The 19,663-nt window shown below is 52.4% G+C and overlaps 1 protein-coding gene across 15 annotated transcripts in view; it reads right to left on the bottom strand.

Moving 5' to 3' along the window:
- Positions 1 to 19,663, bottom strand: part of LOC137376257 (nesprin-1-like) — a 500,292-nt gene that overhangs the window by 25,333 nt on the left and 455,296 nt on the right. For 11 of the 15 annotated variants that reach the window (XM_068044441.1, XM_068044433.1, XM_068044436.1 and 8 more), the window contains 4 exons: positions 15,945 to 16,278; positions 12,804 to 12,869; positions 12,200 to 12,345; positions 10,749 to 10,875 (listed from right to left, as the gene is read on the bottom strand). In XM_068044441.1, the coding sequence (XP_067900542.1) occupies positions 10,749 to 10,875; positions 12,200 to 12,345; positions 12,804 to 12,869; positions 15,945 to 16,278 (673 nt within the window). The remainder of the gene's footprint in view (positions 1 to 10,748; positions 10,876 to 12,199; positions 12,346 to 12,803; positions 12,870 to 15,944; positions 16,279 to 19,663) is intronic. The other 4 variants (XM_068044438.1, XM_068044448.1, XM_068044435.1 and 1 more) reach the window with 3 other exon arrangements.

Genomic DNA, 19,663 nt, shown 5'->3' with positions numbered 1-19,663 from the left:
AGAGAGAAAGAGAGGGAGAGAGAAAGAGAGGGAGAGAGAAAGAGAGGGAGAGAGGAAGAGAGGGAGAGAGAAAGAGAGGGAGAGAGAAAGAGAGGGAGAGAGGGAGAGAGGAAGAGAGGGAGGAAGAGAGGGAGGAAGAGAGGGAGGAAGAGAGGGAGGAAGAGAGGGAGGGAGGAAGAGAGGGAGGGAGGAAGAGAGGGAGGGAGGAAGAGAGGGAGGGAGGAAGAGAGGGAGGGAGGAAGAGAGGGAGGGAGGAAGAGAGGGAGAAAGAGAGGGAGGGAGGAAGAGAGGGAGAAAGAGAGGGAGAGAGGAAGAGAGGAAGAGAGGGAGAAAGAGAGGGAGGGAGAAAGAGAGGGAGGGAGGAAGAGAGGGAGGGAGGAAGAGAGGGAGGGAGGAAGAGAGGGAGGGAGGAAGAGAGGGAGGGAGGAAGAGAGGGAGGGAGGAAGAGAGGGAGGGAGGAAGAGAGGGAGGGAGGAAGAGAGGGAGGGAGGAAGAGAGGGAGGGAGGAAGAGAGGGAGGGAGGAAGAGAGGGAGGGAGGAAGAGAGGGAGGGAGGAAGAGAGGGAGGGAGGAAGAGAGGGAGGGAGGAAGAGAGGGAGGGAGGAAGAGAGGGAGGGAGGAAGAGAGGGAGGAAGAGAGGGAGGAAGAGAGGGAGGAAGAGAGGGAGAAAGAGAGGGAGAAAGAGAGGGAGAAAGAGAGGGAGAAAGAGAGGGAGAAAGAGAGGGAGAAAGAGAGGGAGAAAGAGAGGGAGAAAGAGAGGGAGAAAGAGAGGGAGAAAGAGAGGGAGAAAGAGAGGGAGAAAGAGAGGGAGAAAGAGAGGGAGAAAGAGAGGGAGAAAGAGAGGGAGGGAGGGAGAGAGGAAGAGAGGGAGAAAGAGAGGAAGAGAGGGAGGACGGGAGGGGGGGGAGAGAGGACGGGAGGGGGGGAAGAGAGGACGGGAGGGGGGGAAGAGAGGACGGGAGGGGGGGAAGAGAGGACGGGAGGGGGGGAAGAGAGGACGGGAGGGGGGGAAGAGAGGACGGGAGGGGGGGAAGAGAGGACGGGAGGGGGGGAAGAGAGGACGGGAGGGGGGGAAGAGAGGACGGGAGGGGGGGAAGAGAGGACGGGAGGGGGGGAAGAGAGGACGGGAGGGGGGGAAGAGAGGACGGGAGGGGGGGAAGAGAGGACGGGAGGGGGGAAGAGAGGACGGGAGGGGGGGAAGAGAGGACGGGAGGGGGGGAAGAGAGGACGGGAGGGGGGGGAAGAGAGGACGGGAGGGGGGGAAGAGAGGACGGGAGGGGGGGAAGAGAGGACGGGAGGGGGGGAAGAGAGGACGGGAGGGGGGGAAGAGAGGACGGGAGGGGGGGAAGAGAGGACGGGAGGGGGGGAAGAGAGGACGGGAGGGGGGGGAAGAGAGGACGGGAGGGGGGGAAGAGAGGACGGGAGGGGGGGAAGAGAGGACGGGAGGGGGGGAAGAGAGGACGGGAGGGGGGGGAAGAGAGGACGGGAGGGGGGGGAAGAGAGGACGGGAGGGGGGGAAGAGAGGACGGGAGCGGGGGAAGAGAGGACGGGAGGGGGGGAAGAGAGGACGGGAGGGGGGGAAGAGAGGACGGGAGGGGGGGAAGAGAGGACGGGAGGGAGGGAAGAGAGGACGGGAGGGAGGGAAGAGAGGACGGGAGGGAGGGAAGAGAGGACGGGAGGGAGGGAAGAGAGGAGGGAAGAGAGGAGGGAGGGAGGACGGGAGGGAGGACGGGAGGGAGGACGGGAGGGAGGACGGGAGGGAGGACGGGAGGGAGGACGAGAGGGAGGAAGAGAGGGAGGAAGAGAGGGAGGAAGAGAGGGAGGAAGAGAGGGAGGAAGAGAGGGAGGAAGAGAGGGAGGAAGAGAGGGAGGAAGAGAGGGAGGAAGAGAGGGAGGAAGAGAGGGAGGGAGGGAGGGAGAGAGGAAGAGAGGGAGAGAGGAAGAGAGGGAGAGAGGAAGAGAGGGAGAGAGGAAGAGAGGAAGAGAGGGAGAGAGGAAGAGAGGGAGAGAGGAAGAGAGGGAGAGAGGAAGAGAGGAAGAGAGGGAGAAAGAGAGGAAGAGAGGGAGAAAGAGAGGAAGAGAGGGAGAAAGAGAGGAAGAGAGGGAGAAAGAGAGGAAGAGAGGAAGAGAGGGAGGGAGAAAGAGGGAGGGAGAAAGAGAGGGAGGGAGAAAGAAAGAGAGGGAGGGAGAAAGAAAGAGAGGGAGGGAGAAAGAAAGAGAGGGAGGGAGAAAGAGAGGGAGGGAGGGAGAAAGAGAGGGAGGGAGGGAGAAAGAGAGGACGGGAGGGAGGGACGAGAGGACGGGAGGGAGGGACGAGAGGACGGGAGGGAGGGACGAGAGGACGGGAGGGAGGGACGAGAGGACGGGAGGGAGGGACGAGAGGACGGGAGGGAGGGACGAGAGGACGGGAGGAAGGGAGGGAGGGACGAGAGGACGGGAGGGAGGGACGAGAGGACGGGAGGGAGGGACGAGAGGACGGGAGGGAGGGAGGGAAGAGAGGGAGGGACGAGAGGACGGGAGGGAGGGACGAGAGGAAGAGAGGGAGGGAGGGAGAGAGAGAGGAAGAGAGGGAGGGAGGGAGAGAGGAAGAGAGGGAGAAAGAGAGGGAGAAAGAGAGGGAGGGAGGAAGAGAGGGAGAAAGAGAGGGAGAGAGGAAGAGAGGGAGAAAGAGAGGGAGAAAGAGAGGGAGAAAGAGAGGGAGAAAGAGAGGGAGAGAGGAAGAGAGGGAGAAAGAGAGGGAGAAAGAGAGGGAGAAAGAGAGGGAGAAAGAGAGGGAGAAAGAGAGGGAGAAAGAGAGGGAGAAAGAGAGGGAGAAAGAGAGGGAGAGAGAAAGAGAGGGAGAGAGAAAGAGAGGGAGAGAGAAAGAGAGGGAGAGAGAAAGAGAGGGAGGAAGAGAGGGAGAAAGAGAGGGAGAAAGAGAGGGAGGAAGAGAGGGAGGAAGAGAGGGAGGAAGAGAGGGAGGAAGAGAGGGAGGAAGAGAGGGAGGAAGAGAGGGAGGAAGAGAGGGAGGAAGAGAGGGAGGAAGAGAGGGAGGAAGAGAGGGAGGAAGAGAGGGAGGAAGAGAGGGAGGAAGAGAGGGAGGAAGAGAGGGAGGAAGAGAGGGAGGGAGGAAGAGAGGGAGGGAGGAAGAGAGGGAGGGAGGAAGAGAGGGAGGGAGGAAGAGAGGGAGGGAGGAAGAGAGGGAGAGAGGAAGAGAGGGAGAAAGAGAGGGAGAAAGAGAGGGAGAAAGAGAGGGAGAGAGGGAGAAAGAGAGGGAGAAAGAGAGGGAGAGAGAAAGAGAGGGAGGGAGAAAGAGAGGGAGGGAGGAAGAGAGGGAGGGAGGAAGAGAGGGAGGGAGGAAGAGAGGGAGGGAGAAAGGGAGGGAGAGAGGAAGAGAGGGAGGGAGAAAGGAGGGAGAGAGGAGAGAGGAGAAGAGAGGAGAAAGAGAGGGAGAAAGAGAGGGAGAAAGAGAGGGAGAAAGAGAGGGAGAAAGAGAGGGAGAAAGAGAGGGAGAAAGAGAGGGAGAAAGAGAGGGAGAAAGAGAGGGAGAAAGAGAGGGAGAAAGAGAGGGAGAAAGAGAGGGAGAAAGAGAGGGAGAAAGAGAGGGAGAAAGAGAGGGAGAAAGAGAGGGAGAAAGAGAGGGAGAAAGAGAGGGAGAAAGAGAGGGAGAAAGAGAGGGAGAAAGAGAGGGAGAAAGAGAGGGAGGAAGAGAGGACGGGAGGGAGGGAAGAGAGGACGGGAGGGAGGGAAGAGAGGACGGGAGGGAGGGAAGAGAGGACGGGAGGGAGGGAAGAGAGGACGGGAGGGAGGGAAGAGAGGACGGGAGGGAGGGAAGAGAGGACGGGAGGGAGGGAAGAGAGGACGGGAGGGAGGGAAGAGAGGACGGGAGGGAGGGAAGAGAGGACGGGAGGGAGGGAAGAGAGGACGGGAGGGAGGGAAGAGAGGACGGGAGGGAGGGAAGAGAGGACGGGAGGGAGGGAAGAGAGGACGGGAGGGAGGGAAGAGAGGACGGGAGGGAGGGAAGAGAGGACGGGAGGGAGGGAAGAGAGGACGGGAGGGAGGGAAGAGAGGACGGGAGGGAGGGAAGAGAGGACGGGAGGGAGGGAAGAGAGGACGGGAGGGAGGGAAGAGAGGACGGGAGGGAGGGAAGAGAGGACGGGAGGGAGGGAAGAGAGGACGGGAGGGAGGGAAGAGAGGACGGGAGGGAGGGAAGAGAGGACGGGAGGGAGGGAAGAGAGGACGGGAGGGAGGGAAGAGAGGACGGGAGGGAGGGAAGAGAGGACGGGAGGGAGGGAAGAGAGGACGGGAGGGAGGGAAGAGAGGACGGGAGGGAGGGAAGAGAGGACGGGAGGGAGGGAAGAGAGGACGGGAGGGAGGGAAGAGAGGTCGGGAGGGAGGGAAGAGAGGACGGGAGGGAGGGAAGAGAGGACGGGAGGGAGGGAAGAGAGGACGGGAGGGAGGGAAGAGAGGACGGGAGGGAGGGAAGAGAGGACGGGAGGGAGGGAAGAGAGGACGGGAGGGAGGGAAGAGAGGACGGGAGGGAGGGAAGAGAGGGAAGAGAGGGAGGAGAGAGAGGGAGGAAGAGAGGGAGGAAGAGAGGGAGGAAGAGAGGGAGGAAGAGAGGGAGGAAGAGAGGGAGGAAGAGAGGGAGGAAGAGAGGGAGGAAGAGAGGGAGGAAGAGAGGGAGGAAGAGAGGAGGGAGAAGAGGGAGGGAGGGAGAGAGGAAGAGAGGAAGAGAGGAAGAGAGGGAGAGAGGAAGAGAGGGAGGGAGAAAGAGAGGGAGGGAGAAAGAGAGGGAGGGAGAAAGAGAGGGAGGGAGAAAGAGAGGGAGGGAGAAAGAGAGGGAGGGAGAAAGAGAGGGAGGGAGAAAGAGAGGGAGGGAGAAAGAGAGGGAGGGAGAAAGAGAGGGAGGGAGAAAGAGAGGGAGGGAGAAAGAGAGGGAGGGAGAAAGAGAGGGAGGGAGAAAGAGAGGGAGGGAGAAAGAGAGGGAGGGAGAAAGAGAGGGAGGGAGAAAGAGAGGGAGGGAGAAAGAGAGGGAGGGAGAAAGAGAGGGAGGGAGAAAGAGAGGGAGGGAGAAAGAGAGGGAGGGAGAAAGAGAGGGAGGGAGAAAGAGAGGGAGGGAGAAAGAGAGGGAGGGAGAAAGAGAGGGAGGGAGAAAGAGAGGGAGTTAGAAAGAGAGGGAGTTAGAAAGAGAGGGAGTTAGAAAGAGAGGGAGTTAGAAAGAGAGGGAGTTAGAAAGAGAGGGAGTTAGAAAGAGAGGGAGTTAGAAAGAGAGGGAGTTAGAAAGAGAGGGAGTTAGAAAGAGAGGGAGTTAGAAAGAGAGGGAGGGAGAAAGAGAGGGAGGGAGAAAGAGAGGGAGGGAGAAAGAGAGGGAGGGAGAAAGAGAGGGAGGGAGAAAGAGAGGGAGGGAGAAAGAGAGGGAGGGAAAAAGAGAGGGAGGGAAAAAGAGAGGGAGGGAGAAAGAGAGGGAGGGAGAAAGAGAGGGAGGGAGAAAGAGAGGGAGGGAGAAAGAGAGGGAGGGAGAAAGAGAGGGAGGGAGAAAGAGAGGGAGGGAGAAAGAGAGGGAGGGAGAAAGAGAGGGAGGGAGAAAGAGAGGGAGGGAGAAAGAGAGGGAGGGAGAAAGAGAGGGAAGAGAGGACGGAGGGAGGGAAGAGAGGACGGGAGGGAGGGAAGAGAGGACGGGAGGGAGGGAAGAGAGGACGGGAGGGAGGGAAGAGAGGACGGGAGGGAGGGAAGAGAGGACGGGAGGGAGGGAAGAGAGGACGGGAGGGAGGGAAGAGAGGACGGGAGGGAGGGAAGAGAGGACGGGAGGGAGGGAAGAGAGGACGGGAGGGAGGGAAGAGAGGACGGGAGGGAGGGAAGAGAGGACGGGAGGGAGGGAAGAGAGGACGGGAGGGAGGGAAGAGAGGACGGGAGGGAGGGAAGAGAGGACGGGAGGGAGGGAAGAGAGGACGGGAGGGAGGGAAGAGAGGACGGGAGGGAGGGACGAGAGGACGGGAGGGAGGGACGAGAGGACGGGAGGGAGGGACGAGAGGAAGGGAGGGAGGGACGAGAGGAAGGGACGAGAGGACGGGAGGGAGGGACGAGAGGACGGGAGGGAGGGACGAGAGGACGGGAGGGAGGGACGAGAGGACGGGAGGGAGGGACGAGAGGACGGGAGGGAGGGACGAGAGGAAGAGAGGGAGGGACGAGAGGAAGAGAGGGAGGGAGGGAGGGAAGAGAGGAAGAGAGGGAGAAAGAGAGGGAGGAAGAGAGGGAGGAAGAGAGGGAGGAAGAGAGGGAGGAAGAGAGGGAGGAAGAGAGGGAGGAAGAGAGGGAGGAAGAGAGGGAGGAAGAGAGGGAGGAAGAGAGGGAGAAAGAGAGGGAGAAAGAGAGGGAGAAAGAGAGGGAGAAAGAGAGGGAGAAAGAGAGGGAGAAAGAGAGGGAGAAAGAGAGGGAGAAAGAGAGGGAGAAAGAGAGGGAGAAAGAGAGGGAGAAAGAGAGAGAGAAAGAGAGGGAGAAAGAGAGGGAGAAAGAGAGGGAGAAAGAGAGGGAGAAAGAGAGGGAGAAAGAGAGGGAGAAAGAGAGGGAGAAAGAGAGGGAGAAAGAGAGGGAGAAAGAGAGGGAGAAAGAGAGGGAGAAAGAGAGGGAGAAAGAGAGGGAGAAAGAGAGGGAGGAAGAGAGGGAGAAAGAGAGGGAGAAAGAGAGGGAGAAAGAGAGGGAGAAAGAGAGGGAGAAAGAGAGGGAGAAAGAGAGGGAGAAAGAGAGGGAGGGAGGGAGAGAGGAAGAGAGGGAGAAAGAGAGGGAGAGAGGACGGGAGGGGGGGGAGAGAGGACGGGAGGGGGGGAAGAGAGGACGGGAGGGGGGGAAGAGAGGACGGGAGGGGGGGAAGAGAGGACGGGAGGGGGGGAAGAGAGGACGGGAGGGGGGGAAGAGAGGACGGGAGGGGGGGAAGAGAGGACGGGAGGGGGGGAAGAGAGGACGGGAGGGGGGGAAGAGAGGACGGGAGGGGGGGGAAGAGAGGACGGGAGGGGGGGGAAGAGAGGACGGGAGGGGGGGAAGAGAGGACGGGAGGGGGGGAAGAGAGGACGGGAGGGGGGGAAGAGAGGACGGGAGGGGGGGAAGAGAGGACGGGAGGGGGGGAAGAGAGGACGGGAGGGGGGGAAGAGAGGACGGGAGGGGGGGAAGAGAGGACGGGAGGGGGGGAAGAGAGGACGGGAGGGGGGGAAGAGAGGACGGGAGGGGGGGAAGAGAGGACGGGAGGGGGGGAAGAGAGGACGGGAGGGGGGGAAGAGAGGACGGGAGGGGGGGAAGAGAGGACGGGAGGGGGGGAAGAGAGGACGGGAGGGGGGGAAGAGAGGACGGGAGGGGGGGAAGAGAGGACGGGAGGGGGGGAAGAGAGGACGGGAGGGGGGGAAGAGAGGACGGGAGGGGGGGAAGAGAGGACGGGAGGGGGGGAAGAGAGGACGGGAGGGGGGGAAGAGAGGACGGGAGGGGGGGAAGAGAGGACGGGAGGGGGGGAAGAGAGGACGGGAGGGGGGGAAGAGAGGACGGGAGGGGGGGAAGAGAGGACGGGAGGGGGGGAAGAGAGGACGGGAGGGGGGGAAGAGAGGACGGGAGGGGGGGAAGAGAGGACGGGAGGGGGGGAAGAGAGGACGGGAGGGGGGGAAGAGAGGACGGGAGGGGGGGAAGAGAGGACGGGAGGGGGGGAAGAGAGGACGGGAGGGGGGGAAGAGAGGACGGGAGGGGGGGAAGAGAGGACGGGAGGGGGGGAAGAGAGGACGGGAGGGGGGGAAGAGAGGACGGGAGGGGGGGAAGAGAGGACGGGAGGGAGGGAAGAGAGGACGGGAGGGAGGGAAGAGAGGACGGGAGGGAGGGAAGAGAGGACGGGAGGGAGGGAAGAGAGGACGGGAGGGAGGGAAGAGAGGACGGGAGGGAGGGAAGAGAGGACGGGAGGGAGGGAAGAGAGGACGGGAGGGAGGGAAGAGAGGACGGGAGGGAGGGAAGAGAGGACGGGAGGGAGGGAAGAGCGGACGGGAGGGAGGGAAGAGCGGACGGGAGGGAGGGAAGAGCGGACGGGAGGGAGGGAAGAGCGGACGGGAGGGAGGGAAGAGCGGACGGGAGGGAGGGAAGAGCGGACGGGAGGGAGGGAAGAGCGGACGGGAGGGAGGGAAGAGCGGACGGGAGGGAGGGAAGAGCGGACGGGAGGGAGGGAAGAGCGGACGGGAGGGAGGGAAGAGCGGACGGGAGGGAGGGAAGAGCGGACGGGAGGGAGGGAAGAGCGGACGGGAGGGAGGGAAGAGCGGACGGGAGGGAGGGAAGAGCAGACGGGAGGGAGGGAAGAGCAGACGGGAGGGAGGGAAGAGCAGACGGGAGGGAGGGAAGAGCGGACGGGAGGGAGGGAAGAGCGGACGGGAGGGAGGGAAGAGCGGACGGGAGGGAGGGAAGAGAGGACGGGAGGGAGGGAGAAACATCACCAAAAAGCTTGTCCAGGTAATAGCTGGGGAGAAAATGCAGCCAGTCAGTAGGGAGGTGACCTGCTGTGGATTCTACATTTCCAACCCATGCAGCAGTGAATTGAAAGTGAGCTACTGTCTTCAAACTGAACTTTCCACCAAGAGAGAAAGCTGCAAACACCTCAGGCTTGCGACCAACGAGAACTTGACTTCCGAGAGAGTAATCCCTGAAAATTCACCTCATTTGAAAACCACTTATCTCTTTTCCCTCTCTATCTGCCTCTTCGGGTACGTGCGTGCACGTGAATGTGTGAGCGTATGCAGTTGTGACAATTTTGGGATAAGGCATAATGCTCAATAAATAATTAATCTTCTGTTTTAAACCTACAAGAAAACCAGGTCACTGTCCGTTTATTTGACAAATAAAGCACAAAGGGGTTAAACCCAAATAACAGAAGACACTGGCTGTGGTCAGGTGGGGAGTTGAACAGTGGGAACCACCCACACCCCTCACCATGTGGCTGTAACACTCTCCACAGATGCTGCCACACCTGCTGAGTAGTTCCAGCATTCCCGGTTTTAATTTCCAGCATCGGCACTATTTTACTTTGGTATGGCATTTTTGAGGCCACCCTTCATTCCTTTAGTACGAAAATGTTACTGCAAAATTCATCAAACAGCAGTGCACTACAAGCACAGATGAGAGAGCCCATCCAATCCAACCCTTGACCTCCTCCAGTCACCTGGATGATTGTCGCTATTTGGAGCACAAGGAAAGGAAGGGAATGTGGGCCAGCTTTGCTCTGGTATAAACAACATTCAAAGAGAATCACTCACTGCCCCACCTCCAACAGACTGCAGATCTGCTAATAGGGTGAGATTATGTAGGATAGGAGGCAGCTCGGGTGGAGCATAAATACTGGCATAGACCAACTGGGCCGAATGGCCTGTTTCTGTGCTGTAAATATATGATTCTTTACACTTTGTCCTTCATTAATCCAATAATCATAGAATGGTTACAGTACAGGAGGTCATCACTTGGCCCAACTGGTCTTCAGATAATTATCCAATTCCCTTTTGAAAGCCACGATTGAATCTGCCTCTACCATACTCTCGGGTGCATTCTAGATGTTACTACTCACTGCATAATAATGTCTTCCCTCATGTCGCCTCTGGTTCTTTTGTAAATCACCTAAAATCGGTGTCCTCTGGTTCTTGACCCTTCCACCAATGGGAATAGTTTCTCTCTCTCTACTTGTCCAGACCCCTCATGATTATGAACACCTCTATCAAATCTCCTCTCAACCTTCTCTTCCCAAAGAAAACCAGTCCCAGCTTCTCCGATCTATCTATGTAACTGGAGTCTTTCATCCCAGAAACAATCTCATCTTTTCTGCACCCTCTCCAAAGCCTTCACATCCATCCTAAAGTGTGATGGCCAGAATTGGACACAATACTCCAGTTGAGGCTGAACTAGCATTTTATAAAAGGTCCACCATATCTTCTTTGCTTTTGTACTCTATGCCTCTAATTATAAAGCCCAGGATCCCGTATGCCTTTTAACCACTTTCTCAACCTGCCCAGCCACCTTCAGTGATTTATGCACATACACCCTCAGGTCCCTCTGCTCCTGCGCCCCCTTTAGAATTGTATCCTTTTAGAATTGTATCGCTCTTCCTACCAAAATGAATCACTTCACACTTCTCTGCATTAAATTTCATCTGCCACATCCGTCCATTCCACCAGCCTGTCTATGTCCTCTTGAAGACTATCGCTATCCTCCTCACAGTTCACAATACTTTCAAGTTTTGTTTCATCCGCAAATTTTGAGATTGTGCCCTGTGCACCCAATGTCTAGGTCATTAATATATATCAAGAAAAGTAGTGGTCCAAATACTGAGTCAACAGCTGCATTATTATAATATCATGGGACTACCAGGGTGATAGAAGCCCAAGTAGATGGACCTTGAAGAAGGGCTTGTAAACATCACATATATAACTCACGATCATGTGTCTGAATAGCTCCTAAGGTTGATAAAATCAAGACAGTATATTTCTGTTCAGTGGTTAATTTCAGAGAGTAGTGGTGAATGGCTGTTTTTTTTTAGACTGGAGGAAGTTTTGACTAATCATATCAATTAATCTCCAACAATTCATCTCCAACTGGTCCAGGCATGAGGTGAGAAAAAACTCTGGCGGTGGAGAGCTTTGGAAACCACAGGTGCAAAAGTTCCTCCCAAGCATGCTACACTTGAAACATTATGTCTCAAATTAAATGCATACTATATTGTTGAACTGGCATTGACTTATAATAACTAGATCAGTGGTCCCTTACCTGAAGTCTGTGTCTCTGTGCTAGTTAGGTTAATTAAGCCAGAGAGCTTGTCTTCCTCCTCTTTGAGTTTATGTCCCACCCTTTTCACTGTCTCAATGCTACTGCGGCATTCCGACAAGAGCTTCATCTGAGGAACAGAACAGGGGGAATGAGCAGATGAGGGACTTCGAAAGAGAGCCCTGGTGCATTGGACAAATTGGGAGTCAACACAGCACAGCACCTCCTGCCAGTGAAGGTGATGAACAGCCAACCAGTACAACTAACACGAGCAATTAACATGCACGGCTAACAAAGCAAAGATAATGAAGCTTATACAGGTCATTGAATACATGGGTTAAACCCAGTGCACTATTTAGTTTAGCACAACAGCTCCCGGTTACCCAAGGAAACCTACATTTTGAGGAATCAAGGGCTGGATTCCCTATTTTTCCCTTTCCGGTCTTGTTAACGGAGCATAGGAACAGAAGTAGACCATTCAGCTCCCCCCCCCCCCACCCCCCAAAACCCATTTCACCATTCAATTAGATCGGTCATGCACAACCATCAGAATGGAACAGAAATAATTTTTAAAACCACTGATTTACTTTTCTTGTGCAATAAATGTGAAATTCAGTTTGAAAAAAAAGGAATCGGGAAATAGAAGGTGACCATCAAAAAAAAAAAGAGTTCTGCCATCAGTTCTGGGCACCGCACAATCAGGAAGAGTATAGTGGCCTTAGTGGCAGTGTAGATTCAACAGAGTGATACTGGGGTTAAAAGAATTAAATTAGGAAGACAGGTTGCATTTATTAGGCCTGTAATCCCTTGCATATAAAGATTAAGGGGTGATCTAATTGATGTGTTTAAAATGATCAAAAGATATGATAGTAGATAGAAACCATTTCCTCTGGTGGGGAGACTCCAGACAAAGGGGTATAACCTTAAAATGAGAGCTCGGCCATTCCGGGGTGATGTCAGGGAGCTGTTCGTCACACAAAGGGTGGTGAAAATCTAGAACTTTCACCCAAAAAGCTACTGAGGCTCACAGCCAATTGAAAACTTCAAAACTGACATTGATTGATTTTTTTGTCAGGCAAAGGTATTAAAAGGTTACAGAAACATAGCAGGTAAACTGATTTGATACAGATCAACCATGACTTAACTGAATAGTGGAATAGGCTCGAGGGGCTGAATGGCCTCCTCCTGTTCCTATGATGGGGAAGTCCACGATTTTTACCAAAGTGGGAGATAAATAAGCATGTTCCCTAGTTTCAAATCCTCCCTGAACTGTGTATACACAAGTAACAATCAGCTCTAAATTCGGGATATAAAGGGTTCATTCCATCATTCCACAATTGCTGGCTTTGAGACAGGTTCACAACATTGCAGCCCGATTCTCTGACCCCAGGGTCTCAGTGAATGAGACTCCCCCTTACTTCCACCATCCTGCGAGCCCCAGACAGAGTACTCACATATCCCCAGTAACTAGAGTCCAGCTCAGGACCAGTGGGTGTCTTGCTGCGGATGACATTTTCCGTCTGCTGCAGATGGTATCGGCTGCTGTCCAGGGCTTTGTCCAGCTGGCGGATTTGCGTCTCTAAGTGGCCGGGCTCCCCTGCTGGCGATGGAAGAACATCTCGAGTAAATGAAGAGTCTGGGCAGGCATTAATTGACTGCTGATCGTAATTATGTGCAAATCCAATCAATCAACGCTGAGGGAACTGAAACTTGGTGCTCAGTTGAGTGGCTGCCCAAGCATCATCCCAGTGGGTTATGGCATTGTAGAATTAAATGGTGAGGTACATGCACTCTAACTAACCAATACCTACCTGTACAAGGCAGTTGCTGAGCCCCCAAGTGGGTTAGCATGCAAAGGCCACCAGACTGGCCCAAGAGGTTCAACAAGGTTAGCTACAGGTTAATCAGTTCAGGGTTGGATTTGCATTTCACAAACAAAGTGAGAGGCACAAATCGGAGGTCAGGTAGGGGTGATGCAAGGTCAGTGTTAAGATGAATGACCAAGGGTAGGGTTTGATATGAGGGAGCCAGAACATGCTTGGATCATTGAATGCCTACCAGTGGATCTCAAAGTATTTTCTGTCAGTTTTACATAGGCCTCTGGGCTTTCGGGGATCACTACATCTGCGGAGATAAGAGTACAATTTCAACAGCTGCACAATTGGCATCGGGCGATGGCTGTTCTCGCCCCTCCCCACCATTCACCTCTTTGTAATGTCGTCAGATGGATCCATCATCCCTGACACATCAAACATCCATCAATGAACAAAAATCTGACCTTTAATGATCCTTAAAATGAAACAGAAATCACTGCAAAGTACCGAGTGCAGACAGTTACCCAGTTTGAGAAGCAATCCTTGAAGGCACAGTGATATGATTACCTAAAAAGCCTCTTATTTTGGATTTTTTGAAGCCTAATATCTGTAAGTAGGCTCTCAGCATTTAACACCATTACACTCTTGGTAGTTGGTGCTCAGGGTCAGAATTAAAGGACCACAAAATAATGTCTAAAATTAAGCCTGAAATACTCTCTCAGCTAGGACTGCCAACCCTCCCCGATTTCCCTGGAATCTCCAGGAATTAAAGATTAATTTCCCAGACGCTCCTGTGAGCAACCCAGGAGAAAAACTGTAGCGGCATCTTCTTTGAAGTCTTTCATGTATTGGTTAAATTAGAGACTGGGTTGGGGCAAGAGACTGTTTGACTGAATGTTACCCAATAGTCAAGAGTCATCCAATCAGGTAAGCAAACAGTTTGTATGCTGCGAAGATGGACATGCCATTTAACCAATGGCAGAAGGGTAGGTGCGGGACAGTTGGAGGTCACGTGATGGAACCACTTGGAATACATCTGACTAGAGTTGACAACCCTGCTCTCATTCCAAGCCGTGCAACTTCTGGAAGAAACCCATCAGATGGTTCGAGCTGTTGACTGCCCGTGTTGGTCAATCACTCTCAGTTCAGCTGTGACATTTTCACTGTACACATTACACAGCCACTTTGACACTGGTCCTGCCTCTGGGAAGGAAACGGAGAAATAGGAGGAGGCCCATTCAGCCCTTTGTGCCATTCAGTTAGATCACAGCTGTTCTGTGTCTTAACTCTTATCTACCTGCCTTGGTTCCGTAAACCTTTGATAGATTCTATCACTCTTCGTTATGAAAATTTCAACTGACCCTCAGCCTCAACAGCTTTTTGGGAGACAAGAGTTCCAGATTTCCACTATCCTTTGTGCGAAGAAGTGCTTCCTGATATCACTCCTGAACGGCCTAGCTCTAACTTTTAAGGGTAGATAGAGAGAAACTATCAAATTCTTTTTATTCACCTTAAACATCTCAATCAGATCGCTCCTTAATCTCTATATTCAATGGAATATATATTCAATGCAACCTTTCCTCATAATTTAATCCACTTAGCCCCAGTATCATTCTGCAAATCTGAGATCTACTCCCTCCAAGGCCAAATATCCTTCCTGAGACCTAGTGCCGAGAACCAATGCAGTACTCCAGATGCAGTCTGACCAGAGCTTTTTACAACGCAGCTTAACTTCCACTCCTATGCGTTCTAGCTCCCTTGAGATAAAAGCCAACAATCCATTAGCCTTTTAAGATATTTTTTCCACCTGTCCATTAGCATCTCTTCTCATTCCAAGAGACCACATCCCTTGTGTCAATTCCCAGGGTTTACATTGGCCAATCTAATTCGCTTGTCCCTCAAAAGACTGCAGCCATGAGTCTGACATCAGGGAAAGGAACCTGACAAAAATAGCATCCTTTTGCCCTGTGAATTCTGTGATTCGATACAAACTCTTCAGCCATCTTCCTTGCTTTGCACGTTTGTGAACAGCATGTTCAATTCAGGAAAATAAAACAAGGCTCCTATACTTAGTGAATGTCACATTGCCGTCATGCTATTGGTTCGCGTATTTCTAGCCTGCCCTCCATCCTGGAAACTCCTGATTTCATTGAGCTAATCTATCTGTGTGCCTTATTTATTGTTTGGGTGCTCAATCCATGGAGCCCGAGTAGTGAGAAGTGCAGTACTGAGGAAGTACTGCATGGTCAGAGGTGCCGTCCTTTGGAAGAGATGTTAAGCCAAGGCTCCGTCTGCCCACACAGGTGGATGTAAAACATGAAAATGGCATCCCATTGATGTCCTGGCCAATATTTACCCTTCAACCAACATCACATTAAAAAACCCATTAATTGATCATTATCACTTTGGGACAACCTGAGGTTGTGAATGGAGCTATATAAATGCAAATTCCTTTTTTATGCTTTCACTGCCTTCTTCCAATGCTTATGGATCCATTAATACAGGACACAGGAGAACAATTTCTGTATGTATAAAATGATTGATTAGCCTAGTGGTTAATGGATGGGATTAGCAGTTCAAAACTGAAGGCAATAAATCTGGCACCAAATAACCACACCAGCTTTAAGATTGTTGTAAAAACCCAACTGGGTCACTCCTGCCCTTTGGGCAGGGAAACCTGTCAACCTTACCTGGTCTGGGCCTAAATGTGACTTCAGTCCCACAGCAATGCGGCTCACTCAAAGTCCTCTGAAGTGGCTTCGACCTTCTCATTGTGATCAGGGACAGACACTAAATGCAGTTTCACCCAATTCCCGAGAACAAATTTCAAAAACTTGGACAGTATTATAAAGTGACGGAATCATACAGACAGCCCCATTGGCTGTGAAGTGTGTTGGGTCATCCCGAGGATGTAAAAGGCCCTATATAAAGTTCGTTATCTCCTTTTTTTTTATTGCTGTTACTAAATCATAAAACAAGGCATCATTTTGGAAAACCTGAAAAAATACTGAGCCACAGGGAGTATCTGAGGGCCTAATGATTCTCTCCAGCAAACTTACTGGACTGTTGCTGTTGTGAGGCAAATATAGGCATTTAGAAAATGAGGCAGAAGGAATTGATTACAAGAAATATTAAATGTTAAATTTCATTTCAATAAATATATACAGGAGAGGTACCAATGTCTATCGCAAATGCTGATCCCACAGACTCCCTCATATCACCGCTCCACATCTGGGGGGCCTCCCTCACTCCCACCCACCAGCTCCCTCATTCAACTCCACCCGTCCCCGCGGCACCCTCACTCCTACCCACCAGGGCTTCCTCGCTCCCCCCACCACCCCACCCAGGTCCCCTCATTGCAGCAGCTTTCTCTACATGGGCTCACCGGTGATTTCAGCCCCTCCTTTGAGGTAGAAATCGCGGTCCTCATCTCCCGCGTCCTCCTCCGTGCCCTCCAGTGCTCGCGACACTGCACTCTCCAGGTTTCGACTCAGGTCATAATCATGGTCCCACTCCAAGGGGATGGAGTCGATGCTGGCGGGGGTATCGCGTCCCGACCGTGTGTCCTTGGGTTGCTGCAGACTCGCGCCCCGGCTGAGCGATAGTGGTGGGGTTGCTGCACTGTCTGGAGCTCTGTCGAGCCACTGCATGCTGGAGAGTTCAATGCTCTCATCCATTTCCACCTCCCGGTCAGAAACCTCATGCTCATCATCAGTCAGCTAAAGGGAGGGGGTTGGAGAGGGAGGAAAAGGGAGAGAAGAGAAGGGAAGCTATTACTATCTCTGCATCTCGAGTAATCCAGACGAAGCAAAACTAACGGAACACTGTACACAAAATCTGCACTTTACATAGAATTTTACAGCACAAAAACAAGCCTTTTGGCCCAACTGGTCTTTGCCAGTGTTTATACTCTACACGAGTCTCCTCCCACCATATCATTCTACTCCTTTCTCTCTCATGTACTTATCTAGCTTCCCCTTAAATGCATCTGTGCTATTCACCTCAAACACACCATGTGGCAGCAAGTTCCACCTTCTTTCCGTGCTGCATGGGCTTGTTACAGAGAGTTACCTTCAGGGCTTGGAACCCCTGACACAATGTTTACGTAACAGGAACAAAGATTAGGCCAGTGTCTAATTCACGGCCTAATGTTGCACTTTATAGAGACGATATATCACGCTGGTCATGAATCAAACCTTTCCCCAACACGTGGAGTTCTGAGCAGGGAGTATTACAACCTACAATGTGTAAACATCTATTGGATGTCTCCGTCTCTGGGCGCGCGTGCGCGTCTCCGTCTCCGGGCGCGTGTCTGTCTCTGCGTGTCTGTCTCTGCGTGTGTGTGTGTGTCTCTGTCTCTGCGTGTGTGTGTGTGTCTCTGTCTCTGCGTGTGTGTCTCTGTCTCTGCGTGTGTGTCTGTCTCTGCGTGTGTGTGTCTGTCTCTGCGTGTGTGTGTCTGTCTCTGCGTGTCTGTCTGTCTCTGCGTGTCTGTCTGTCTCTGCGTGTCTGTCTCTATGTGTGCGTGTGTGTGTCTCTGTGTGTGTGTGTGTGTCTCTGTGTGTGTGTGTCTCTGTGTGTGTGTGTCTCTGTGTGTGTGTCTGTCTCTGTGTGTGTGTCTGTCTCTGTGTGTGTGTCTGTCTCTGTGTGTGTGTCTGTCTCTGTGTGTGTGTCTCTGTCTCTGCGTGTGTGTCTGTCTCTGTGTGTGTGTCTGTCTCTGTGTGTGTGTCTGTCTCTGTGTGTGTCTGTCTCTGTGTGTGTCTGTCTGTGTGTGTGTCTGTCTGTGTGTGTGTGTCTGTGTGTGTGTGTCTGTGTGTGTGTCTCTCTGCATAGGTACCCGACCCGAACCCGACGGGACTCGACGACATGTGTCGGGTTCGAGTTCAGTCGGGTCGGGCCAGACACGCTCTATCACCACCTCCGGTAAGTGGCTCCAATGTTAATGTACTTTTTGTACTAGAAAGGTTGTTTAGTTACAGTTTTTTTAAGCTTGTGCAGATAAGGAACAAAGTGAAAAACGGAAGGTAGGTTAACTGATGGTCGGGTCGGGCACAGGAAAAATGAAAGGACTCGGGCCGGGTGGGATGTGGTTCTGTCGGGCTCGGGTCGGGTTCCATCTACAGACCCGAGCCGTGCGTGTGCGCGGGCGTGTCAGAATACAGCTGTGCAGAGACCGCATCCATGGTTCTGATGCTGCAGGTAACCCAAACAGAAGGGAGATTCCAGCAAACTACACTTAGACTGTTAACCGTCGAGCCCCTCGCTCCTCCGAGAGAAACAGCTGTGCATGTTGGGCTTAATGGGGTCTATCTGAGGTAAGAAGGGAATGTGGGTGTACCAAAGGGTAGGTCACACAACGTCTGCCAAAGTAAAAACAAAGTCAACATCTCAAGTGTTAGATCATTCTGACAAAACGTCTTCAACTTGACCTCTCTCCACCAATTTTGATGGGCCTGCTGGAAATTTCCAGTACTTGGAGTTTTAAAATGCAGTTTGTAACGTTATAGGTCAGCGGAAAGCCCCTTGACATTCATTCACGTTGTGTGGAGTTGAACAGTTGAGAGATAAGTATTTGCAATCTGTGTGGCCTACAAAAACAGGCAGAAGAAAGGATCCATACAAACTGAGTAACATCTAGGCTTTTGTTTTTTGTACAAGATTTTCAGCATTGTAATTTATCTGGTGACACATTCTTCCTTCAACTGGTCTCTCTGCTCTGTGCATCACCCAGGGCAGCTGCTCTAAACCTGACGACCAACAGCCTGCAAGAGGAGGCCTTATGTGCATGAGAGAAAAAGAATAATAAAGAGAAATGCAAAGAGAGACACACAGAGGGAAAGGAGATTTTAAAAAAAAAAACAGAAAGAAAGAAATAAAGAGAAACAGAGGTGGAAAAAGAGAGAGAGAGAGAGGTGGAGAAAGAGTTGCTGGCTTTTTGGCAGTTCCTTAGGGCTCAGTGTGCTTGGGAGGCAGGGAGTAATTAAACTGCAAGTCTAATCCAATACAGTACCTCTATGCAATTAGCATATTGACATTTAATTTTTCTGTATAAACTTCCAGCAATTATTATTCACGTAAGTGGATAGGATGATGTGGGACAGGCTGCAGATATGTTGAATAACCATAGACAGTGATGAAGAGAGCCTCCTGTAACTCCCTTCTCCCCCAGTCACTCAATCACATTGCAGGCAATCTAAATGCCAGTATAAATACAAATGCAAATGTTTTATGCAAAATGCTATTTGTATAACTTGACAAATTAAAAAGTAGACATGTCTAAAGAATATATAACTATATGCAGAAGCCAGTGAGAGAATTACAAGGCACGAACATCATTTTGGTCAACAACTAAATGGTCACTGCCAGCTTCACCTTATCTGAACTTGCTGCATACCAAAACTCAGTTTGCACTCTATAAATAGACCCCACATCTGCAGATGGTTCTCTCTGGTCACAGACGTGCTTAGACTGCTGGAACTGGAATATAACACTGCAGTGCAGGCTGATGCCGAGCCACAAGTACAGCCAGGTGCTAAAGATAGCGACCGATTCCCCAACGGCTCAATAGCAGCAGTGCACAGGTTTACAGTGTTACACGTGTGGAAGCCTGTGTCTCATCCATGTAAATCAGCCTGTTGACATTGTAACTGGGCCATGTGACCAATAAACTGCAGTTGCTTATATCAGACCATTAAACAATGTGATCGTGAGGGGTAGGGGTGGGGTAGGGTCACGTGTTATCTGCTCACTGTTCCTGGGTCAGAGACCCGCGTAACCGAATGCGCACTGAGAGTTACAGACTGGAGCTGAGCTTGTGCCGTTCTCAGCCTGCCAGCCTTTCGTTCATGAAATTGCGACTTTTTTCATACTAAATATTACAATCCAACCCGTAATGAGTGCGAGAGTTACTTAAAGGATCGAGTGGTGAAAATCTGCAACATTGGAGAGAAGTTGCAGTATTATATCACTCAGATATACTGGGGGTGATTCCCCGATTATCAGTAAGGAGTGTCGATCGCAGGAAGAACTGGTCGGGGAACTGGCTCCACAGCTACAAAATGTACCAACTGTGGCTCAGTGGTAGCACTCTTGCCTCCGAATCAGAAG

The sequence above is a fragment of the Heterodontus francisci genome, chromosome 13, assembly GCF_036365525.1.
Source record: "Heterodontus francisci isolate sHetFra1 chromosome 13, sHetFra1.hap1, whole genome shotgun sequence".
In the NCBI taxonomy this organism is placed as follows: Eukaryota; Metazoa; Chordata; class Chondrichthyes; order Heterodontiformes; family Heterodontidae; genus Heterodontus; species Heterodontus francisci.
The sequence above is the reverse complement of the archived record's forward strand: the minus strand, read 5'-3'. Positions and strand labels throughout refer to the sequence as shown.